Source organism: Orycteropus afer, unplaced genomic scaffold, assembly GCF_000298275.1.
Source record: "Orycteropus afer afer isolate SDZICR_OR568_19922 unplaced genomic scaffold, OryAfe1.0 scaffold00051, whole genome shotgun sequence".
In the NCBI taxonomy this organism is placed as follows: domain Eukaryota; kingdom Metazoa; phylum Chordata; class Mammalia; order Tubulidentata; family Orycteropodidae; genus Orycteropus; species Orycteropus afer.
The window spans coordinates 196,690-223,209 of NW_006921638.1; the positions used below are offsets into that span (position 1 = coordinate 196,690).

Consider the following 26,520-nt stretch of genomic DNA (forward strand, 5'->3'; position numbering starts at 1 on the left):
TTTACAAGCCTAGAAAAGTCAAGGATCGCTAGCAGCTATTAGAAGCTAAAATAGACAAAGAAGAGCCTTTCCCTAGGGCTGATGCCCTGAATTTAGACTTCTAGCCTCCAAAAGGGTTAGTAAATAAATTTCTGTTCTTTAAAGTCACTCAGTTCTGGTATTTTTTGTTATGGCAGCACTAGTAAATTGAGACATCTGATGACAAGGGAGATCAGTTAGGAAACTAACACAGTAAGAACAAGAATGAAAAAAGGAGACAAATGGGAGAAAAATCAGTAAGGTATATTATTTGGGATACGGTGAAAAAATTAATGTGGCAGTAGAATGAGAAAAGATGCAAGAATTTTAGACAATTTCCAGGTTTCTAGCTTAGATGGGAATTTCAGAACTCTTGAATTGTACTCATGAGGAACCCACACATACCAGGAGACAGTCATTCAAACAGAACAAGCAGATACTGTGAGATTTCATTCAGGAAAGGTGTACATCAGGGTTGTATCCTTTCACCATACTTATTCAATCTGTATGCTGAGCAAATAATCTGAAAAACTAGTTTATAAGAAGAAGAATGTGGCATTAGGATTGGAAAAGACTCATTAACAACCTGTGATATGAAGATGACACTACTTTGGCTTGCTGAACGTGAAGAAGACTTGAAGTATTTTTTGATGAAGATCAAAGACTACAGTTTTCAGTGTGGATCACACCTCAACATAAAACAAAAATCCTCACAACTGAACCAATATGCAACATCATGACGAAGGGAGAAAAGACTGAAGTTGCCAAGGATCCACAATCAAGCCCATGGAAGCAGCAGCCAAGAAATCAAATAACATATTGCACTGGGTAAATGTGCTGCAAAAGACCTCTTTAAAGTGTTAAAGAGCAAAGATGTCACTTTGAAGACTAGGGTGCACCTAACCCAAGTCATGGTATTTTCAGTTGTCTCATATGCATACAAAAGCTGGACAATGAATAAGGCAGAATGAAGAATTGCTTCATCTGAATTATGGTGTTGAAAAAGAATACTGAATATGGTACATGGACTGCCAGAAGAATAAACAAATTTGTCTTGGGAGAAGTACAGCCAGAATGTTCCTCAGAAGCGAGGAAGGCAAGACTAGTCCCTGGAGAAGGATATCATGTTTGGTAAAGTAGAGATCAGCAAAAAGAGGAAGACCCTCAATGAGATGGAGAGAGACAGTGTCTATAACAATGGGCTCAAGCACAGCAACAACTGTGAGGATGGCACAGGACTGGACAGTGTTTTGCTCTGTTGTACACAGGGTCACTATGAGTGAAAATCAACTTGATGGCCTAGCAATTAGAACAGCCTGTATGGCTGGATGGTGGTGCCATTCAATGAAATGGTGAGTCAAAAGTCAGAATCAAGTTTATAGGTACCTATCAGACAATCAAGGAACCCAGGAGGCACAGTGGTAAAATGCTTGGCTGCTAACCAAAAGGTCAGTGGTTTAAACCCACGTGCTGCTCCACAGGAAAAAGGTGTAACAATATGCTTCCCTAAAGATTTAGAGCCTTGGAAACCCTATAGGGGAGCTCTATTCTGTCCTATAGGGTTGCTATGAGTCAGAATCGACCCAACGGCAAAGGGATTGGTTTGGCTCTATTAGGCAACTATATGGTTGTCTATAAAACAACCAAATGACAACAGGCACTTGTAAGAAAGGTCAAAAGCTGACAAGAGACTGGACTGCTACAGTGATTTGGGCTATAGAGATTAGTGTTTGGTGGTTATTTGAAGCCATGGATTTATATGAATTACCCCAGAGAAAAAGTATATAAAACAACAGAAAGCTTGGGGACATAACATCTTAAAGGCTAGAATAAGGGAAACACAAGGGAAAAATAACAATATTTAAGAAATTGGAGGAAAAAAATAATAGCAAAGAATGGTGTGATGGAAGTGTTTTTTTTTTAAAAAAAAGAAAAAACAAAGTGTTTCAAAGGAATGAACAGTTAATGTCAAATGTTTCCAAGAAAGCAAATATGAACCAAAAAAGTCTCTTGAATATGTTTGTGACAGTAGCTTTTAGAGAAACACCAAAACAGAAAACAGGCCAGATGAGTGAGAAAAGAACAAGAGGAAAATGTATGGGGACAAACTATTTTTTTAAATAAGCTCAGCATAAAGTCATAGAGGAATAAAATGATGGGATTAGACATTTATTGAAGAAATACTGCTTAGCTGATTTCTCTACAGTTGTCTTCACTCTTCTTTTAGAAAATGCAATCTTCTTTTGGAGGAATATTTGACATGGTCTAATGTGGTCTGAATGAGAGGTCAAGGTCTTTAACAACCCAGATAAAAAATGATCTACTCATAAACAGTCATATGATCAAGTTAGCAAAATACTTGTTTGAAATTGTTCTAATTAAAACAGGGAGTTCTCTGAAAAGTTTATTAGTGATTACAGGGGTGGGTGCGAAGGAGAAATAGGGAGTCACTACTTAAGAGGTATTGAGATTCTGTTATGGCTGATGAAAAAATATGGATGGTGATGGTTGCAGAACATGATGAATGTAATTAATTAATGTCACTCAATTGCACACGAAAACAAATGAAATGGCAAATGTTATATATACACTTTTATCACAATAAAAAAAAAAATGAGTCCCCTGCCATATGGAGAAAACTGATAGAAAAGTATAAGCTAATAAAAAAGGAACTATAAAACCAGAAAACAGAATGTATCTTGGGTGTTTCCAATCCCTGAGATGGCCTCAGAGCTACTCTAGCCTTCCTAATGCTTAGTTGTTCAGCACTTCCCTCAATTCTGCTAGCTACCCCAGCATCCTTCCCATCAATAATCTGCTCTTGCTACAGCTTTAAGTTCAGACTGCTAATGATCTCTTTTAATGGAACATTAGAAACTGACTTAAAGGATATGAAGTTTAAATACATTTACAGAAAGGAAAGCATAAATTCAGGGAGCTCTCACCTGATAGCCTTTATGTTTTTAAGTAAAGGGGAATGGGCTAAGTGTGTTAGACTATCTTCTGAGAGCAATAGGAATGGGATGTGATCAGGGCTATGGAAAATGGCTGTCTGCAATGTTTAGACAGGAAACCATGAATATGTAATGGCAAGGACATCATTCTGTGATTTAAGAATTAATTAGAAATAGAAGGAGCAGAAAATAAGATTAAAGTAGGGCTGGAGTTTTGTAGGTAGGTACAGTAGAATGACTGGGGTTTGATGGGGGATGAAAAGTAGGCAGCAAGAAAGCCCAAGGTATTAGCAAAAGAGTGATGGAGCTAGCATGAGGTCTAAACTGGAGCTAGAGAAAACAAAATAAAATAAACCACAGATAAGAGTAGGCAAGGAGGAAAATGAAATAGTCCAAGGTCTAAAGATAAAGGTATGGTCAGAGGGCAAATAACGTGGGAAACTGGACCAGAGAGAGGTAGAATATGAGATTGTCCAATTATGGAATAGTTCAGAGATATAGTAGTTCTAGATAATTGTAAGGTCCAGGGCATTATCACATTTCGTGGGGTTACTGAAGTTGTATAAAGTTAAGAAGGTTGAATAATTGTAAATTACTCTGGATATCAGCAGGACACAAGTACCAAATTTTTCAATATACAAAAGAGAAGAACAAATAAAAGACAAACAAGATTTGCCACATAAGTACTTCCAACACAGCAAAGAATTCAAACTTAAAAAGGTTTCTCAAAAACTTGCATTAGCTTAAATGCTCATGGAAACCAGACATATTGATCTAGTGAGACTGAATGAACCCCAAAATCTATTGCCTGCAAGTAATTTTAAAACTTGAACCAAAACTATACCAAAAAGTCATTTTTAAACTAAACAACAGTTTATCTCAATTAATAAAGAACATTTGCCTTGAGCACTGCATTTTTTAAAGAATTATCTATATGAAAATCATCTGTATCTATCTCATAGATAATAAGAACCCTAAGGCATAGATGAAAATTTTAAGGGGCAAAGTCTAAGTTAATGGTAGTAAAACAATATGGGGTAGAGATAGTGACCACAGTGACACAATGTGAAGCATGTAACCTGTGTCACTGAACTGAAGATGTTGATCAGGTTTATATTTTGTTGTGTGTATTTTCACAAACACACTCAACTAATTAACTAATGTCACTGAATTGCACAATTAAAAATAGTTAAAAATGGCGTATTTTGTTCTATTGTACCACAATTAAAACCAAAACTCAATGAAAAGAAGATTATGACAAACTACTTCTGAAAAGCTTGAGATAATCTGTTAAAATTCTTCTCTAAGTCAGTCACACATACCCTTAAAAGAAACCTGTATGTGAGACTATGGAAGTGACAGGGATAGAGTCATCTAGAAGTATGAATTCTATATTAATTTTGTTCTGGCCTTCAAGTCATCAAGTCTTTTGGACATTCTACTCTACAAATAAGAAAATGACATCAACTTGAAATGGAAGAAACAAACTTTAAACAATCCAAGAAGGAAAATAAAAAAATATAAATTGTTCCATTACAATTTAAAACTAATTTTTATATTTGCAAAGTGACTAAATATAACTACTTTCATATGTAGATCCTTAAAGAAAGCTGAAAATAAAACTATTACTCACTGTCGTAACAGCTGTCTGCCTTGCTTCCACGTTAGCTGGCTATTCTGAGGTACTGTGGGAGCCTCTGTGTCTTTGGTTTCTTCTAAAAATGTTTTTTAAAAAAAAAAAGTTTCACACCCATTAGTTCAACTCTTGAAAATATTGCCAAACTTCTCTTAGGGATAAGCTGCCATAAAAATATATCTAAATATTTTATAATGGACAAAAGAAAATTAACTTTTATTAAGTAGGTACTGTGAGTCACTCATTTAAAATGTATTTCTCCCCCAAACCTAATAGTCTAGGAACCAAACTGACAAAACCAAAGTATTACTGCCAAAGATTCAAAAATCAAAGGCTCAAGTTTTGAATGAGATGTTATTAAAAATAACTTTTTTTAATTACCAGAATTCTACTGAGTTTTAATGCCTATCAAATTAAAAGGCTATATTTACATAAGGTATTAGGTATATATAAAAAATAGTAAATCACTAGGACTTATCACAAGACTTTCTCTCTTACTCTCACCCACGAGTCGATTAGACTCATAGTGACCCCTCCTTTGGTTTTCGAGGCAGTATCTCTACGGAAGTAGATCACCCAATATTCTGTCCGAGGAGTGCCTAGTGGGTTTGAACCGCTGCCTTCTAGTTAGCAGTCAAATGCCTTAAGCACTATGTCCTTTTACCATTTCAAGTCAAACAGAAAACATTCCAAATTATCTAAGAGGGCATACTTTTAAAATTACACGTGGTTTTGAGACTATATTAAAACCATTTTTAAGACTGTTTACATTAAAACTACACCTGATCACAATAGTTTTCATCTTATAAACTACTGCTTTGCTGTGGTAAAAAGCCACATTTACTCAGGTAACAGTGCATTTTTTTTTTTTAAAGAGTTTAACAAATGATATAATTTCAGGTAAATTCAGCTTTCAAGTAAACCTAGAGTGAAACTTAGAAGTATTCACTGGCACCAATTATATAATGGAAATTATTTCAAAAAAAAAAAAACTCTCATCATAAAAATAAACACAGTAAAAAAGAGAGAGGCATGGAAGGCCAATCCTTACACTAAATGTTGAGAACTCTTAGAATGGCTTATAAACTCACAGACTCCTCAAAGTCCCTTGAACAATTATTTATTGGTGGTAATCCAATTACCCTCTGTAGGCATTATTTGTCTAACCATAACAATTTCAGTATTAATTCTTATTCTTCTCACAAACAGGAATTTCTAATTTCTAGAAGTAATTATTTTCATTCTAATTTTCTAATAGGTTATTTTTCTGTTTATAGCATTTTTCAATTTATAACATTCTGTATATTTTTAATCATATAAACACATTATTACTGGAGAATAAAGAATATATTTTAAAAAAAAACACAACTGCCCAAAAACCTATCACTAAATGTTAACAACTGTTAGGACTTCCACATTTTCCCTTCTGCAAATACAGACAGTCCCTGGATTACAAACAAATTCCATTCCTAAACATGTCTTGAAGTTGAATTTGTACATACGCTGGAACAGTTAGAAATGGTTCAAATCTGTCGTCAGTTAGTCAAATGTTTTTCTTAGTATATAGTATACCTTTCTATGCATAACAGCATCCAGATACACTGAAACATATTTAACATAATAGTAAAGTAATAATAATTTTTTGATGTGTCTCACAAAGCAGTGCTCATTTGTTACTATCAACCATTGTACATACCTCAAATTTTTAATGTAACAGCCTTTTTGGGGGTTGGTTTACAACTATCGGTTGTATATAGGGATGTGTGGAACCCAGGGACTGCCTACATATTTCTTTCTAAAGAGTCCAATGTATATACTGCACTATAAGTTGCTATGACACTTAATGCACCTTGAACATTATCTCTATGGCCATAAACATGGCTTAACATCATATGAAACAATTATATAATATTCCGTAGGAAGTATGTACCTATTTAACCAGTCCCCTAATGCTAAAACTGGTTTCTAATTTTTCACTATTATAAATAATGCTGCTAAAGACATTCTTGAACTACATCACAAGTGTACAGCCTAATGATGTTTTGAAAACATCAAAGTAACCAATAACTAGATGATGAAACAAACAGAACATTATCAGCACTCTGAAAAGCTTTCCTTTGTCCCCTTGCATTCACTAGCCATTCCCAAAAGGGTATAAACAATATCCTGATTTCTAAAAACTAAATTAATTTTTGAATTTTGTATAAACGGGAATATTTATATCAATTTTCAATTTAACGTGATCTATCCATGATGGTGGGCTTGGTTGTAGTTTGTTCACCTACGTTCCTAAATGGAATACTATGTTAATAGATCACTATATCGAGCTACTCTAATGTTGAAGGACATTTCAACTGTTTCCAATTTTTTTACTATCATGAGTGATACACTATGAACATTCTTATATATCTTAAGGTAATGTATATATGCATTTCTAGAAATGGAATAGCTAGGGGTGAAATTACTAGGTTATAGGGTATGTATGCTATGTTCCCTTTAGTAGATACTGCCCAGGTCATATTCAGAGCAGCTCTATAAATTTACAATCCCAACATCAATGTTTAAGAGACCTGGATGTTCTACATCCTCAACACTTAGTACTGTTCTTTCATTTTCACTATTCTGGTAGGTGTACCTGGTTTAATATGGTACATAACAGTTCTTTATCCATTTGGATAGAACCACTTTTATAAGTTAGGGCTTAAGGTAAAACATATCTTTTGAATTAGTAAGAGAGATGTATAAAAACTTGCATAAATTATACTTCTGTCAAATCAGTAGTTTGCCCCTTTTCTAACATTTTATTTTAAGGGTGTATAGACAACCTGTCTCATTTAATATTTATTTCCATGTTACCAAAAAAAATAAATAATTAACTCACTGCCATAGAATCGATTCTGACTGACAGCAACCCTATTAGACAGAATAGAATTGTTCCACAGAGTTTCCCAAGCTATAAATCTTTATAGAAATAGACTCCCTCATCTTTCTCCCATGGAGCAACTGGTAGGTATGAACTGTCAACCTTTTGATTAGCAGCCAAATGCCTTAACCACTGCACCACCAAATTAATATAAATAATTTTATTCCATTTTGTTTGCATGGTCTATTTTTTGCCCAACCTTTTGGACTCTATTAACTAAACACCCTGAACAGTTTTTCTATATTCGTAAACACAACCAATTATGTTATTATTATGTCACCTGTAAATACAATGCTTGCATTTCATACTATTCCTCAATTTGAGGAAATTTTAATACTCTTGTTTTTCCAAGGAAGAGACTATATTATTATTTCCTAGCATCAGAGTAAGTCTACATAACCATTGAAAAGCCAAATCAAAAAGAAGCCATGTTGCTCCCATCTTGGCTGCTTTATTTTATAGCTGAAGAAAATGGAAAGATATAATAGAAGATTCTGCTGCTAAAATTGAATTGGAAAAGACTCTAAAATAACCCATATGCATGTTGTAAGTCTGTTGTGTGTTTCTTCCAAGTTCTAAATATTTACTGAACTAAAAACCAATTAAATATTTTTTAAAAAACACCTCTTTCCTAAAAAAAGAAAAAGCAATAAAGTTTTATTTTTCCTGTCAGATTGGGCAATCTACTTCCATAGTGATACTGCCTTGGAAACCCAAAGAGGGCTGCTATGAGTCAGATCTGACCTGATGGCAGTGATTTTGGTTTTGGATTTTTCCTGTAATACATGCTTTGACTTTATTAGATGTGGGAAGAATAGTAACTGTGTATTTAAAGAAGAAAAGAACACACTTTTTTCTTGCCTTAGTAACCAATACCTAAGAACCAAACTGTGTCTAGAAATGAATTCTAAATATACCTGAGAAATAAGACATGACTAGTTAATATTACCAAATACTGTACAATACAAATCATAACATTCTTATTTATTAGATTCTTTTATACATTTCAAATTATATCATATGAAGGACTAAAACTCACACTAAACTTTTCTATATTCAGAGCCCTCTTTCTGTACAATTTTTCATCAGACACTATTCATAATGACTACCTGCTTAGGAAAGAGCAAGGCCAAATGAAGATTCATTTTTCCCTTCTCTCTTATCCTTATTTGGCTGCTGTGTAGTTCCAAATCCAGTGAAATTTCTATTATCTTTAAAACTAAACTGAGCTGATCAGTTTTTCCTAACAAAAAGGACTTAATACTAATGAAAACTAAATTTATGTAGGATGGGTCAAGAACCATCCACAGGTGTAGAAACAGATATTTTATGTCTTCTAGTTCTAATTACTATAAAAAAATGCACATCACTTATAAATAGGTTTTCAAGTAGAAAAAAAAAACAATAGGACAAGTAATGTCTGGGTTGAAAATGTAGATCAAATTACTTACTTTTATTCATTAACATTTCCCAAAAAAATTCTAGAAATTATTACAATAATGTATCATCTAACAAATTCTAGAAAGTATTACAATAATATATCAAAGCAAAATGAGGGCAAAGAAAATGTGTGTTACATAAAAATGAATACTAAACTAATTTTTCTGGAATTAAAAAAAAAAAAAAAAAAAGCAAAAAGAATCATTGAGGTTACCTGATTCAAAAGTTGGCATTTTCAAATCTCCTTGATTCAGTTCTGTGCCATATTTTAATTTGTGGTATTTTGCCCTGAAAATTTAACAACAAATTGTTAAAAGAATTTTTGTCTTTTGCTTTTCTGCATAGTTAACTGTCTACTATTATATTTTTCTTTAATAATACACAAAGCATAATGGAGATTTAAAAAAAAAAAAACCTTTATTCGCAAAAATGGCTGGAGAAAAAAAATGTACCACTGTAACAGAAGGGGGAGAAAAAAAGGTAAATTGCCCACTAACAAATACATTCCAAGTGACAAAAAAAGATAAATTATTTTTGTTCTTCTTAGAAAAATATATATCCCATAATAAAACATACTGTTTCACTTCAACAATTTTAATCTATTTATTCTTCTTTACTTTTCCCATATAAGAATCAAATCAAAACACCATTTTGTATTTCAGCACGGCTTTATATCTTTCAAATACATTGTACAATAGAGTAATATTGGTCTGCTTTATGTAAGAAAATGAGGCAGACGTACCTTTCTTGTTTTAATGCATATTCTAACATTTTTATTCTTCTTACTAAATCCTTCTTCAAGTTTTCTTGACCTTTTCTTTCTCCTTGCAAAAATGCTATCCGGGCCTAAAAATATAAAAGATGCATGTCTTTTTTCTTAACTTTTCCTTAACCATACATAGTAAAGAGATGAAAAAGGAAAACAAACACTTCAAAAATAAAAGTAACTATAAATCTATGAGTGGATACATAGATAAGACACATCCACTCATAATTTGAACAGGGGTGGGAAGGCGCATGGGACTACACCCATGTATATATATGTTTGACAGAGGATCTCTCTATGTATTTGTATGTGCTACAAATATATCCATGAATATAGCAGAGCATACAAGGGGCAAAGTTAGGAAAACTTCGTATTTATAACCAAACACTTTGAGGGAATGAGTCACTGGGCATGGAGGGTCAGGACCATAGTCTCAGGTGACACTAAGGTCAATTACTACAACATAATCCACAAACACTATGTTCTACATTCTACTGTGTTGAGTAGCAACTGGGGTTTTAAAAAGTTTGTGAGCAGCCATCTAAGATACAACTATTGGTCTTTCCCAGTCCAAAACAAGTAAGAGTGAAAAATAATGGATGACATGAACCCTATCCTCCACAACCCTGAGACCAGAAGAAATAGATGGCACCCAGCTACAATTGCTGACTGCTCTGAAAGCAGAGCCAGCTGAAATTGCTGACTCCTGCTTTTTCCAGGAGATCGGAAAAAGTGGGGGAAAATGCAGAATAAAACTCAAAATCATAAAAAAAAAAAAAAAGACCAGGCTTACTGGTCTGATGAAGACTGGTGGAAACCCCAAGACTACTATGGCTCTTGTCTAAGACCCATCAAGCTAGGACCTGAACTTAACCTTAGTGACTCAACTTTCAGCCAAACCACAGACAGACCTATAAGGTGAAGAGTAATACCAGGAGGATGCACACTTATTAGAACAATCAAGCATGTGAGATCAAGAGGATAGCATTTTCCCAGGGATAGAGCTAGGAAGCCAGGAGGGGATGGAAAGGCAGGCTGAAGGGATGGGGTGGGCACAGGGAGGAAGTGGGAAGAATGCTGTTATAGTGTGGGGATGGTAGTGAATGTCACAAAACAGAATGTGTATGCATTGTTGAATAGAAAACCAATTTGGTCTGTAAACATTCACCCAAATCATTCACACACACACACACATACACACACACACAGAGGTAACTGGTGTAGTGCCTAAGGCATTTGACTGCTAACCAGAAGGCTGGCAGTTCAAACCCCCTAGGCACTCCTCAGAATAAAGACTGGGCAATCTACCTCCATAAAGATTTACTGACTCAGACACCCAAAGGGGTTTGCTATGAGTTGGAATTGACTCGACAGCAGTGAATTTGGCAGTGGCAATGGTTGCACAACATGATAATGCTAATAAATTTCTCTGACTTACAAATGTAAAAATTGTTGTTTATAATCCATAAGGTCCATAATATTAATATTAATCTTTATAACCTTGCAAGGAAATTTTTTAAAATAAAAATTGCACCAAATTCCCAACATACAACTCTAAAAGAATTCAAAAGTAACATTATATTCACAAGTAGATACATTTCTCAAAATAAGATTATCACTGGTTTCAAAAAATTTCTTTTTAATTGCCTATTTCATTATTTTCAAAGAGAGGCAATTATCTACCTTTTTCTGGCCCTCCCCAGCAGGTCAGTCTTCTTTACTCATCCCACAGTGAAGAACAATAATTGAAGAGACTGGCATGTATATGGGGAAATTTGCATTACGTACACACACAATAAAAATAACTTTCATCACCCACATCACAAGATTTAATTTAAAAAAAAACAAAAAAAAAACAACACAACCTCTCATATGTGGTGGAACACAAATACGCCCACAAGTACGTTTGTTCAGCATGAAAAGCTATTTAGTATGCTAAATTATCATTATTATTTTTTTAAATTGTAAACATGGGATCAAATCAAATGTGAAATTCAGCTGGATAACTTAACCCATTAAGTTAGGATGTGTTCGTTTCTGTAACAGAAATATACTAGGCAAATTAACCAGCTAAATCAAGTTGACTAATACTTAAACAATGCCTATGAGACCAGAAGAACTAGATAGTGCCCAGCTACCACTGTCAACCACTCAGAGGGGGATCAGTGCAGGAGATCTTGTATAGAGTAGAACAATGTAGAACAAAACTCAAAATCATAAAAAAAAAGAAGAAAAAATCAGGTTTGCTGGTCTGATAGAGCCCGGTGAGACCCCTGAGAATATGGCCCCTACTCACCCTTCAGGTATGGAACTGAACTCACTCCTGATCAATTGTGGGAGAACAGAAGGGCAGTATTTGTGTTGCTGGAGCTGCCAAGGGAAATGCTAACACTGAGCAGGATGGGGTAAAGGAAGGACTTTATGTTGTCAACACTTGGCTCAGTGGATTCACATCCAGAAACTGAGCCCCAAACAAAGGTTACACAGGCCTTTTGTATGTTTTTGGGGTACACGGGGTATATGGTGGTTGATTTCTTTTCTGAAAAACGCTAGCAGAGCAGTTTTACTTAAGTAGGAAGTGCAGTAAGAGGGAGAGAGTATCTGTCGGGGGCAGCAAGAGGGAGGGAGTGCCTGTTGGGGGCAGCAGGAGGAAGGGAGTACTTATCAGGGGCTTTCCATTTCATTTTCTCAAAACTGGGTGTGGCCTGCCTCATTCCCCCCTTTGAAGCTCCTTCATTCTGTTTGAATTTTAAGGAGCTTCACTTTCTTCCTGGATAATCTGTTCCAGACTTTGGTTTAATAGTTTATACCTATGAAGTTATAGTATATGAGAGGAAGTTTTCCTTTCTACCACAGTTCTGATGATTGAATTAATAGATTTCAAGGCCATAGGCAGTACACAGGGGAGGACTGTTATAAGGAGTAAAAATAGGGCTGCTACACCTGTCATAGTTTTGAAGTTTCCAAAGTTAGTTAGTTTATTATTAAATTATTCATCTGCAGCCCATCCCTTCCATATTTGGGCAGGGATGAGAGTTATTTTTTGAATTCTCCTATTTCCTCAATGATTTTTCCTTCATCATCTATTTTTAGACAGCAGTTAATAAGGTTAAATTCTCCATACACGCTTCCCTCTGAAGCCAGGAGGTAAGTCAGGGCCAGTTGATTTTGATATATGGCTGCTGGTACCTGTGTGTGTTGTTTGGCCAGAAGGTTAAGAGCCCGGTTGTTTCATTGCTGATTATTTCTAACACTGTTTGTAATTTAATGATTCTGTTAAGTATATAAATTGGGGTTCGGTACTCCCAACTTCTATCCTCTGCCCATGTGGTCAGGCCATAATACTGAATAATTCTTTCAGGAGGTCATTCAGTATCTTTCTACTCCCCTATTTTCATGTTTCGTTGGGACCTGGCTGAATCATATACAGGTATGCCAAAAGTTTCTCCCTTTTGTAGAGGTAGGAAGAAAAATGAGAGGCAGATTGTTCCGAAGGTGCAGGTACCTGTTCAACCCCAAGGAATGTTAGCGTAAGCTCTACTCCCACAGATCCAGTATAACTCATTTGGGGCCTCCCAGGCCTGGTTAGTAACTTGTGATTACAAGGAGGTTATGTTCACCAAGAGGAGATCTCTCCCTGAAAACTGTAATATGAATGCTATATCAGGGTTTCTGTGACCCTGGAGCCTGAATGGGTTGTTTTGATACATTGTGTGCCTGGATCAAGAGAGATAGAAGTTAACAGGCAAGGGGGAAAATGAGCAAAGTCCAAGGTGTAGGGTGATGAGTTCCAGGAAAGTCATTGTACGTGAGTGCAGGTCCTCAGGCTTTAGCCGTGTGTAGACCAGTCAGCCCATGGAGTGACTGGAGCAAGGCACTGTAGAGCTGCAGTTCTCATGTTGCAAAGATACCTTCAGAGGGTTCAGGGGGTGGCTTTCGATTTCCCAAGAGTTGTTAGAGCTGTTAGATGTAGTCCTTTTAATTCTGGAGTGATGAATTCATGAGGTGATACCTTTAACCCTGTCTGCCACGGGGTAGTTAGAATGACAGTAAGGGGTCCCTCCATGGAGGAGGAGGGGGATCAGGTTCCAGTCTTTAACTCACATTTGATTCCCAGGTTGGAATGGGTGTATAGAAGTGAAAAGACTTATAGGGAGTCTTTCCGTTACTTACTTGGATATTTGTGTTGAAACTGTTCCAGTTTTTAATTTATTACTGATTTCCGTTTCATCTCTCTCTCCAGGGGTCCCAGACATAGAATGGAGGAGGGTGGGGGTTTGGCGAAAAGGACTGATGGGGGAATATCCTATAGCCTTCTGCGAGGATCACCTAATTTTTAATAATATTAGGGGAAGGGCTTGCGGCCAAGTTAAACAGGTTTCCTGGCATAATTTGCTGAGTACAGTTTTTATGGTCCCATTCAAGCATTCCACTTCGCTTGATCTCTGGGGCCTATAGACAGCATGCCATTTCTAATTTATGCCCAACATGTGAGCTGTTTCCTGCAGCACTTCTGCCATGAATGCTGGTCCTTTGTCTCACCCCAAGTATAGGGGGAGGCCATATATCAGAATGATTTCCCACAGCAGTACTCGTGTTACCCCCCTGGCTTTTTCCGAGCAGGTGGGGAAGGCCTCTACCCACCCCAAATACGTGCACACCACTCATGGGAGATAACGGTAATCCCCACTACTAGGTAGTTCGGTTAAGTCCACTGCCAGGTTTTCAAAAGGTCTGATCCCACAGACTGAATGCCAGGAGGTGGCGAGGGATGCTGGCAAGGGTTATTTTTGCAACAAGTTACACATTGTTGGCTGGTTCCCTACGGTGCACTTCCTGGGCTGACAAGGTTTGGCAGGTCACTGTTCCAGTAGCTCGAACAATGTTAACTAGTCTTTCTGTTTTTGGGGCTATGGGTTGGGTTACCACTGAGTGTTCAGTCCCTGTCTTTACTAAGAAGTCCATAACCTTTCCCCCTACTTCAACTTGGACCATGGGTTCAGGGGGTGGTGGAGCAGCAACCAGACCTGGTCTGTCTCAGTCCTCAGAGAGTTCCATTTCGGTAGTGCTGAATAGACCAGTCTCTTTTGGTGGCCTGGGTTTCCCCTTTTATTATTTTGCTTCTGTGGGCACTCATTTTTCCTCTCTGGCACTGATCAAGGAGCGCTGGTCTTGATCAAGGGGAGGTTCTCCCTTCCCGCTATTTTTGCATGCAGACGGCTTGGCTCCCTTCCCTCTGTTGTTAGGTGGGCCCGGTCTGGTCTGAGTGCCGCTGCAATGAGGTTTGCCTTTTTCTTCATTTTCTGGTGTGCCTCGCACTTTGCTTCCTGGTTTATGGAAACTTTGTTACTTCCAAAAGTTGGGTGGAATTTATGCCTGTAAAACCTTCTAGTTTCTGAAGTTTTCGGCAGGTATCTCCTGCACTTTGGTTCACAAAGGCAGTGTTGACCATCCATGGGTTTTCCTGGCTCTCTGGGTCAAATGGAGTATAGAGTCTGTAGGCCTTGCAAAGTCTCTCATAGAAAGGGCTGGGGCTTTCTCCCGGGCCCTGTAGGACCTCCGCTACCTTGTTGATGTTGATCACCTGACCACCTCTCCGTATCCCCTGTAGAAGTGTTTCCCAGTAGGTCTCCAGGTTCCAGAGACCCTCTCTCTCATTTGGGTCTCAGTGTGTATCTTCATATGGGAGGCATCTCTGGGTATAGATCTGTGTATTTATAACTCCTGCTGGGGCCTTCTCTTCTGCCCACAGAGTGGCAGCTTGTAATACCTGCCTCTGTATTGAACAGCATGAGGAGGAGCTGACGGCCATTTGCCCAGATGGGTGTGTTGGTCTGAAAGTTGGATTGCATGAGGTCTATTAGGGACTGAAGCTTTTCTGTGTATGGTGGGGTATGATGATTCCAGTTAAGGAGGTCAGTGGTAGTGAACGGTTGATAAACTAGGGTGTGTTGTCCCCCTCAGACATGGTCGTCTTAGACCACATAAGTGGGTGCCCTGATCTGGAGTGGCATTTGCACAGCTGAGGGAAGCAATTGGTTGTATGAACTGAGGTGGGGTGGTTCAATGCTGGCCCCAGCTGGAGTTGTAAGGCTTGGGCTGGTGGTAGAGTCCGATGGGGAAATGGATGGCATCTGTGATCGGAGGGCTCTCAGAGATGGATATATCGGCGTATAAGGAGGGGGTGCCAGATCCTCCGGTGCCCCTTGTAGGATAGAGGGGCTCGAGGGTTCAGGCAAAGTGGAAGGCTGTGCTTTAGTTTTCTGAAAAACCATTACCCAGTTAACTTGCCCCTGAAGCCATGGGGGCTGATTTGTTACTAACTCAAGTCATGTATTTATGTATGAGAATTGGTCCAGATGACCAGGGTCCCCAGTCACTACCAACCAGACTCTCAGGGTAGTTTTCTTATCCAATGATCCCCCTGATGGCCATCCAACCTGGAAAGTGGGCCACTCTAATTCACAAAGGGTTCTAAGTTTTCCTGGTGCATTTTTATTCCATACTCCTGAATGCCGAATCCTGTTTTTTGAAGTTTTTCAACATGATCTGAAGAGAGGTATATAATATTTCTAAATTCTAAATAAAGTGCCAAAATAAAAGTGAGTATCTAGGGGAAATGGCAAATATTCAGAACCTAATAGTCTAATCCTCAAGAAAACAACAGCATTTATCCTCTTAAGCTCAGAAGCAAATGTAAAATATGTCAATTTCATTATATATCTTCAAAATAAGATTGTTTTTTAAAAACCATCAATCATACTATAGAACTATTATGTGAATTCAAGCCACAAAGTACATCAGGCGTGAGTATTGGGGTTAAATAACAATTTCCAGATCTCATAAGCATATTACAATTAGTAGTGGAAAAAGCTATCTCTTGTGAAGCAACTGGTGGGTTCAAACTGCCAACCTTTTAGTTAGCAGCCAGTGCTTAACCACTGCACTCCTAGGGCTACTTAAAAAATACTTGGAAGGGGGGGAAAGAGCAGGTGACAGAGAAGACAAGAGGACTGGAAGTGACCTTGTAACCTTTTATCACCAACTATATTGAAGGTACCGCGACTGAAAAGATAGAGATTATGTCTGACAGTGGTAATAATGATCAATTAAATGACAGATTTCACACTTAGTAAAGGAACACTACCAATAGATTTTTCAGCTATATTTATAGGTCATAATGCTCCATTAATAGTATCATTTCTACAAATAAACACTTTAAAGCAAAACCTCAAAAAATTTACAATGGCCTAAAATAAAAGTACAAATAAACCACCACAAAAAAAATATGTATGTGATCTCTGCACAGAAAATCGAACATTTTAATTGTCATTGAAGATAACTTAAATTAGCTGGCAGACTCAACAGTGTAAAAACATCAATTCTCACCCAAACTAACAAAATACTTAAGGTAACTGCAATCAAATTTCCAATTTTGTGTGTGTGTGTGTGTTTACAGAACTTGATAAGGTGGTTCTAAAATTTACAAAGAAATTCAAATTGCTAAGAATAGCCAAGGAGCTCTGGTAGCATAATGCCTAAGGCACTTGACTGCTAACCAGAAGGCTAACCAGCCACTCCTCCGAAGGAAGGTTGGGCAATCCTACTTCCGTAGTGATACTGCCTCGGAAACCCAAGGAGGGGTTGCTATGAGTCGGGGCCGACTCGACGGCAAACAACAACAACAAAAGAATAGCCGAGACAATTGTAAACAACTTGCTCTACACCAGACATTAAGATGCAATATAAAGCTACCGAAATTAAGACAAGTGATTGGTGTCAAAAAAACACAAACCAAAGAAATAGAGTATTAAGGAAAGAATTATCAAGCACTTCAAAAATGGTGTCTAGTGAATTGGGTATCCATATGGGGGGAAAAAATGAAAATGAACCTCTGACACCATATGCATTAATTCTAGGTGGATTACAGACCTAAGTGTGAAGGCAGAATATTAATTCTTTTACATATATCTTTATAACCTCATACTAAGGAAAGATTTCATAAGCAAGGCAAAAGCATTTAACTATAAAGTAGTTAATTCATCATGATTTTAAAAAAACACAAAAAAACCTTCTGTTCAAGATAAAGAAGGGACAGACAAACTACCTGGCTTAAAGCCACTTTTTGGACAGCCCTAGGGCCGAGAGTAGTTTTCACATTTTTAAAGCATTGCAAAACAAACAAATACAGTCTCTGCGGTCTATAAAACCTAATATACTTACTATATCAGGCCCCTGACAGAAACAGTTTGCCAACCTTAACCACAGATAGGTAGGTGAGTAGGTAGATGCTGTTGTTGTTGTGTGCCGTCGAGTCGGACCCAACTCACAGCAACCCCTCCTTAGGTTTCTGAGGCAGTATCACTATGGAAGTAGATTGCCCCATCTTCCTTCTGAGGAGTGGCTGGTGGGCTTGAACCACCAGCCTTCTGGTTAGCAGTCAAATGCCTTAGGCACTACACCACCGGAGCTCCCAAGTAGGTAGGTAGAGAGACATAATTTTTACCAAGTAAGGTTGTGTTATCTGCCTATCACAGGTTGTTAGTAAGTCTTCCTTCAATCCTGATGCTGTATTTTCTTCATATAGCCCAGCTTAATGTATTATTTGTTCAGCATACAGATTGAGTAAGTAAAGTGAAAGGATACAACTGTGCCGCACACCTTTTCCAATTCTGAACCATGCAGTATCCCATTGTTCTGTCCAAATGATTGCCTCTTGATCCATGTACAGATTTTGCAGAAGCACAATGAGGAGTTCTCCCATTCTTCCTAATGTTACTATAATTTGTTATGATCCACACAGTCAAACACCTTCATGGAATCAATAGAACATAAGTAAACATCTTTTTGGTATTACATGCTTTGGGCCAAGATCCATCTGTTATCAGCAGTGATATCCCTTGTTCCACATTCTCTTTCGAATCTGCCTTGAACTTCTGGCTGTTCCCATATGGAGGAATCTTAAATGTATACTGGTAAGTAAAAGAAGTCAGTCTGTAAAGAGTACATACTATACGCATCCAACTATATGGCATTTTGGAAAAGACAAAACTATACAGATAGTAAATAAATCAGTGGTTGCCAAGGTCCATGGATAAGGAGATGTATGAATAGGTGAAGCAGTGGATAGTTTCAGGAGTAATAAAACTATTCTATATGATACTGCAGGAATTGTGGGTAGCACAAATGGTTTACAATGGTTTGCTGCTAACCAAAAATATGGTGGTTCAAACCCACCCAGCAGTGGAAGAAAGGCCTGGCAATCTGCTTCTATAAAGATTATAGCCAGAAAACCCTAAGAGCTCAGTTCTACTCTGTAATACATGGGGAATGCCATCCATAAGTCTGGATCCACTCTACGGCAAAGAGTTTGGTTTTCTGGTATGACACTGTAATGGTGGACACTTGACATAATGCATTTATCAAAATCCAGTGATTTTTACAACAGAGAGTAAACTTTAATGTATACTATGGGCTTTAGTTATTAATAATGTTTTCAATATTGGTTCATTAATTACAAGAAATGTTCCACAATAATGCAGGGTATTAACAATACGGGTAGATTTTTAGATGGAATGAGTGTATATGGGAACTCTGTAATATCTGCTCAATTTTTCTGTAAATATGAAACTTCAAAAAGTAAAGAGTATTGATTTTAAAAAAGGCAAGCCAGAGAGTGGAAGATACTTGCAAAACATAGTTGAAAAATGGCTGATTTTCAAAGTATATCATTACTAACCCCAAAAAACACAGTCTAATAGACAACAGAGCCTACTTAAAAAAAAATAGTTAAAAGACAAAGTATGTGTCACAAGAAATCGATATGGCCAATCAAGACATGAAAAGATTCTAACCTGTATCAGAGATATGCAAATTAACGGTACAAAAATTAACACTATGGTATTGGCTAAAATATTTTTAATCTGACAACACTAATTGTTGAGAAGATATAAACCAACAGAAACTCTCATAAACTAGTAATAGGATCATAAACTTCTTTGGAAGAGTTTTATTATCTACTAAAGTTGAAGCCATACATGCCCTAAAACCAAAAATCCCTAGATACCTATCCAACAGATAAGCATGTACGTATGTTCCAGGAGATACATTAAAGAATATTCCCAGGACCATTATAACAATTTTTATAATGGCTAAAGACAACAAATAACCTAAAGACTATCAATTAGAAAAGAGATAAACTGTGGTATATTCATACAATGAAATATTATACAGCAAAGGCAGTAAACGATCGCTCACACAATACAGATAACATAATTGAGAAAACAAGACTCTTGACAACATTCTATGATTCCACATGTAACATAAATTTCAGTATCATGCAAAACTAAACTATATATTTGAACACTACAGCTTAAATGGTAAATTATGAAGAAAAGCAGAAAAACGATTACCAAAAAAGTCAGGACAGCTGTTATCTCTATGAGGGAAAGACACAGTAATAATTAGGGAAGGTCAGGTTGAGAGAGCTTTTGAGATACTGCCAATGCTCTATTTCCTGACCTCTCCAGGTGTAATATCATAGTTGTTCATTTTAAATAGTTCAAGTGTGCAATTACGTTTTATGTACATTTCCCTAAGGATGCAATCTAAGAAGTATATACTTTCATTGTGAAGATAAAGACCTAGGTCCTTCAGTTAAGGGCAAAAAAAGATTCTACAATGAAATGAGCAGTTACTTCAACAAATAACTTTTTTAAAGCACCATAAAAATTCACATTTTTATTTGCCCAAATCAATTAAATCATGTGTTTAATTACCCTGATCTCATGTAGAAGACTAACTTGAAATTTATCACTACATTTTGTAAAGGTAGAAACTTTTATAAGCATACTTCTGTAATGAATTGCAGTTAATAACTTGGATAATAAGTCTATACCAATTTTTAACACAGCCTTTCTTCCTTTCAATATAGGTAAAAGTGTTTATGTGGGTCTATATTTCATGTATCACCTAAATTTATTCAACAATCAGCACATAATTATCACAAAAACCCAACCCAACCCCTGCCAACAAACTAATTCTGACTTATAGCAACCCCTACTGCGTGTCCAAGGAGCTCTGGTAGCATAGTGCCTAAGGCACTTGACTGCTAACCAGAAGGTTGGCAGTTCAAACCCACCAACACTCCTCGGAAGGAAGACAGGGCAATCTACTTCCGTAGTGATACTGCCTCGGAAACCCAAGGAAGGGTCGCTATGAGTCGGGTCCGACTCGATGGCACATAACAACAACAACAACAACTGTGTGTCTAAATCTGTAAATCTTTACAGAAGTAGATTGCCTCATTTTCCTCTCACTGAGCAGGTGGAGGGTTTGAACTGCCTACACCTTTTAAGTTAGCAACCAAACGCCTTACCCACTATGCCTTCCAGAGCTCCTTGTGACTTTCATATGAAAATCTAAATAAATTGGGACAGCAGGTAACTTTTTAACTGCAATTACCACTAGAGGTCACCAGTGCAAAACTTTCAACATTGATTCAGCTGTTACCAACCTGAGAGGTGATTTCATAATTACAGTAGTCTTTAATCTTCATCAATAAGTGATTAAGTCATCTTCACTTTCACTAAGCAAGGTAGTGTCTTCTGCATATCACTGGTTGTTAATGAATCTTCTTCTAATCCTGATGCCGTGTTCTTCCTCATATAGTCCAGCACAATGATACTATGAGTTGGTATTATTTTCCCCATTGCACAGAAGTGTCAAATGAGGCACAAAGAGGTTAAATACTGGCCTAGTATTACAAGAATAACACCAGAAGTCCTAAGATGTGAATCCAGACAGTCTCACCCGAGACCATGTTCTCCTACTTACCAAATTCTAAACTATCAAGCTGCTCCACAGAATGAGAAGAGGAAATCAGCTGGAAAGATGACTGTCAATCTCAAAACGTTACTCATATACTGAAGCAGACACCAGCAACTCTGCCTGTGAGTTAGAATAAAATCTTAATGCAATTTAGGCTTCAGACAGCCATAAAAATATAATGAAAGTGACAAACAGAATGAAAAATAACTGCCAATCCAATTATACTGAAAAAACTGAAATACTAAACCAAACCAATTGCCCTTGTTTTGCCACTTAGACAAATGCCACTAAGACGTAAGCTCGCTAAAAATAGTAATTTTTGTCTTTTATTCACTAATATATCCCCATTACCTAAAACAGTGCCCAGCACAGAATAAAAACTCTAATATGTGTTGATAAATAAGTGAATGATGTCATAACTACGGTTTCTCTGTCTCTGTTTTCTCAACTGTAAAATATGGGAATGGCCATATGTGTACAGTATCTTGCAGAATTTCAAACCTGAAACGACTTATCTTTCATTTATGATAAATTATTTTACTTTAAAATAATGCATAGGTGTTTTTCACATGCATAAAAGAATTCACTTGGGTCAATTAAGTGTGTTTGTGATTCCACAGATCATATTAATCTAATCTATGTTAGTCCAGTACATTCATGTTCAAGATTAAAGGAATATTTAAGATATTTAAGAAACTGAAGATGAAAAAGCTCTAAGAACGCTAAACTTAGGAGTCTTAAGTATATACGCTTACATTCATTACTATAGCACTAAATTCAACCAATGTACAGTTATCTGACCTATTTTTAAATTTCTATTAAAAAAAACTGAACATAATTCCTATTTAACATTAAGAAAGTCAGTAAAGAAAACAATAATGCTCATTATAACTTCTCTTTGACATCTCAAGTAGACACTGTTGCTAGTTACTGTTGAGTCTATTCCAACTCATAGCCAACACCTATGTGTGCAGTGTAGAACTGCTCCATAAGGCATATCCGTATCACACCAGGCCTGTCTTCCAAGGCACCTCTGGGTAGATAAAGCTGCTAACCTTTCAGCTAGTAGTCCAGTGTTTAATCTTTTGCACCACTCAGTAAAACTTCACGTAGATACTATTACTTATCAATTAAAAGTTTTTGCAAAGCAGAATGTCTCTGATTTGCCACAGAGCCACCAAAGTTGTTGATACTGCAAGATCTCCTAGACTTTATCTTTCTAGAATTCAGTAACTTCTTTCCATAAAGGTGGCCTATAAATTGCTAAAATTTACTCCTTTTCACAAGAATTCTGGGGAAGAATTAAAACTTAGCTATTAATAAACCATTTAATTCTCTTTTCAAGAGGGATAGCTTTTAAGCATCTCAGAAAAGATTATTCACATTACTAATTACTGACTCACTGTTTTCACTGTTATGTGCCATCAAATTGATTTTTGACTTATACTGATCCTATGCCACAGAGTAGAACTGCTATAGGGTTTTAAGGTTATAATCTTTATGGCAGTAGATTGCCAGGTCTTTCTCTCACAGAATTGCTGGGTAGGTTTAAACCACCAATTTTTTGGTTAGCAGCCAAGTACTTAACCAAATCTAAGTAAAACAATTACAAATAGGGTGTAGTGCGTTCTACTATGACAACACATGGGTCATCTTGAGTTGGAATCAACTCAATGGCAATTGATTTCCTTTTTGTTTTTTAATGGTTTAATCTGTTGTACTCCTTTATAGATGCTTAATGATTTGAACAGATGAATGCCAGGCAAATAGAAATTTCTAGAATATCTTTCTTTTTACTGAACTATCCCAAACTCTTTAAAAATGGAATTCAACGTTTTGTTCAAAAATGCCATACAAGAATCCTTATCAAATGGGGGAAAATGCAGAACAGAATTTTAAATTCTCATGGAATCCAGACTTTCCAGAGCCACTGAGGCTAGATGAACCCTGAAAATACTGTTCCAAGATAATCTTTAAACCTTAAATCAAAAATACCCCTTAAGTCCTCTTTACACCAAGTAACTGCATAGCTTAATTAGTGAGAATGTCTGCCTTGGGCATTGTTTTTTTTTTTTTAAGAGTTATCTATATGGACTCAAACTGACAACAGCAATTTTAAAGATTAGATAGGAAACTCAGGAGGTAGTTAAGTTTATACTAATGGGGGAAGAACAAGTCAGAAATGGGAGGGTGAGAATGGTTGTACAACTTGAAGAATATAATCAATGTCATCATATTATACATGTAGAAATTGTTGAACTGGTATATGCTCTGCTGTGTATATTTTCAACAACTACAAATAAATTTTTATAAACATAAAAACTGAAATTCAGTTCAGGAAAACTAGTACTTATAATTTATAAAACATTATCAAATATTTCATCTTTAAGTACTGGTTCTTAACAGTTTTCCAAACTTCTTTTATGGGAAAATATACCATTAAGGAGAACCTTTTTTTAGATCTTTACATAAACATACATAATGACTGTGCTTTTACTTGTTTATAGTTTTAGTATAAGTAAGTATACAACATAATCAGAAACATGGTAATTTTCCAAGACTGTCAGTTTAAATGTTACCTCAGGGGAACTAAGTTTTCACACACAAGTATCTTTTATTAATATTCTTTGCTCTCACATTAATATCCCTATCCATTTTTTTCCTGTCCAAATCCTACTTGTTTTTTAATACTTAAGTCAAACATCATCGAATCCATTAAGTTTCCCAAGGCATGCCCCTCCTGGCTCTCTCCTTGCTCTCAAACAGAAGCATTCTCTCTTAGGAACTGTCACTCCTAACCACTAGCATGGAATATCCTAGGGGAAGAGAGAATGATCTTTCTATGGAATGACTAAAGGTATAAAAGCTGCTTATTTTTCTTTAAGATGTTCCTTTTTAAAAACACGTGGTAAGGGTTAAATGAGTATGCCTATAAAATGCCAAGAATGACCATGGCAGGACCAAAGGGACAAAGAAGAAAAACACTGGTCATTTCTGGACCACTTCAGGACCAAGAGAAAATTAGGAAGACCATATATGGCTTGTTTTTTTTTTTTTTTGCGCCATTCAGCCCAACTCACAGGTCAAGAAAAATAGAAAGGAACAAAGTTTTGCTTAGAAATGATGTGCATTTGTCAGAAACATCTTCAAGAACCCAAGTATTTCTCAAGAATCTGAATATAATAGTAGAAGTTAGTCAGGATATATTTACTACTAAGAAGAGTACCTCGTCTAAAAGGTAATAAATCTTTTACTTGCTATCACTACTCCTATTTGTTTTACTTCCATACTAGGCAGAAAATAGGTTCCTTGAAAATATGGGCCACATAATTTTATCCCTCCACAGTGCTTCCCTAACACTTTGCAAATTATATCTTCTATCCTGCATAATGCAGGTGCCAGGTAAATGTTTGCTGAATAAATTCAAGTTTTCTCAAGTCTAGGAAATAAACAGAAAAAATTATTATCTATTTTGGCTCATATCTACTTTAAAAAGTAACTGAGATATGTAGCCCCCACTTCTAAGTCAGAAGGTGTCAATGATTTTTTCAGTTGTTGTGTTGTTGTTATGTGCTGTCAAGTCGGACCCGACTCACAGCGACTCCTTCTTAGGTTTCTGAGGCGGTATCACTATGGAAATAGATCGCCCAACCTTCTTTCCAAGCAGTGGCTGGTGAGTTTGAACTGCCAGCCTTCTGGTTAGCAGTCAAGTAGTGTACTATGCTAATTTGAAGTTGTTAACACAAATTTAAAATCTCAAATCAAAAGGAAAGAAAAAAAGTCAATGCTATATACAATCTCTCTCCCCCCCCACACACACACACATTCAGTTTACTCTGTCTCGGAAGGAAGATGGGGCAATCTACTTCCGTAGTGATACTGCCTCGGAAACCCAAGGAGGGGTTGCTATGAGTCGGGGCCGACTCGACAGCACATAACAACAAGTGTTTCTCAAATCTACAATGCAAAAGTTCTTTTTTTATAATTTGGTATATCTCTGTTTCACGCTATAGAAGAAAAGTAGTCAAACAGAGTACTCAAGCTCCAATAAGCAACAAAATTCCTTTCTTCCAATTATCTACATCACTTTTCTTCTTCCATATAACAGGGCATACCGTCTTTCAGGAAAAAACAGGACTCTCAGGTAGCAGGATATTTTTACTCCAAATGCTGACAGGAAGGGCTCAAGAAAGTTCACCACCACCACCACCACCACCACCACCACCACCACCCCCCCGGAGGAAAAAACCTAATACTTCAAATGGGCATTTATCATTTGTACATTGTTCCAAACACATTTATTAGTATAGGCTATGTGCTGCACTAGATTCTGAGAAAACAAATAATGGTAACACTCCAAAGGAAGACTAATTATTGGGGGAGTGGGAAACAGAAGCATGGCAGCACAAAAAAGAAAACAAAAATACAACATAAAACAAGGCTAAAAGGTAGGTCATAAGTAGGCCTTGCAGGTCTTTGAGGGCAATTAAGAATTTGAAGGAACCAGAGCAGCTCAGAGAGGACTAGGTGGTTCAGTTGTAAAATTCTTGCCTTCTATGTGAGGGACTCAGGTTCAATTTCTGGAGTACCTACCACTAAACTGTCAGTAGAGGCTACTGTGCTGTTATAAAGGTAAGTTGCAGTGGAGCTTCTAGACTATGACAGACAAGGCAGAAAGACCTGGTGATCTACTTTCTGAAAAAACTGGCCAATGAGAAAGTTAAGGATCACAACCATCTTATCCCATTGTACATGCGTTGCCACAATTCAGAGGCCAACCTGATGGCAACTAACAAGAGCAAGGAAGCTTAAAATGCAAAACAGTGACATAATCAGATCCACATTCCGAACTGATTATTCCAGCTACTCACTGTGATTCCCCACAAAATGTTCTAATATTTATCCAATTTAATTATTTTAGTCCTTACAGTGCCCTCTTCAGAATATCCAGTAT

The 26,520-nt window shown here is 36.8% G+C and overlaps 1 protein-coding gene across 1 annotated transcript in view; it reads right to left on the bottom strand.

The window, feature by feature from the left end:
* Nucleotides 1–26,520, bottom strand: part of STRN3 (striatin 3) — a 135,855-nt gene that overhangs the window by 61,361 nt on the left and 47,974 nt on the right. Inside the window, exons 2-4 of the mRNA XM_007938524.1 lie at nt 9,714–9,817; nt 9,186–9,259; nt 4,606–4,687 (exon numbers count right to left, since the gene is read on the bottom strand). Coding sequence (XP_007936715.1) covers nt 4,606–4,687; nt 9,186–9,259; nt 9,714–9,817 — 260 coding nt within the window. The remainder of the gene's footprint in view (nt 1–4,605; nt 4,688–9,185; nt 9,260–9,713; nt 9,818–26,520) is intronic.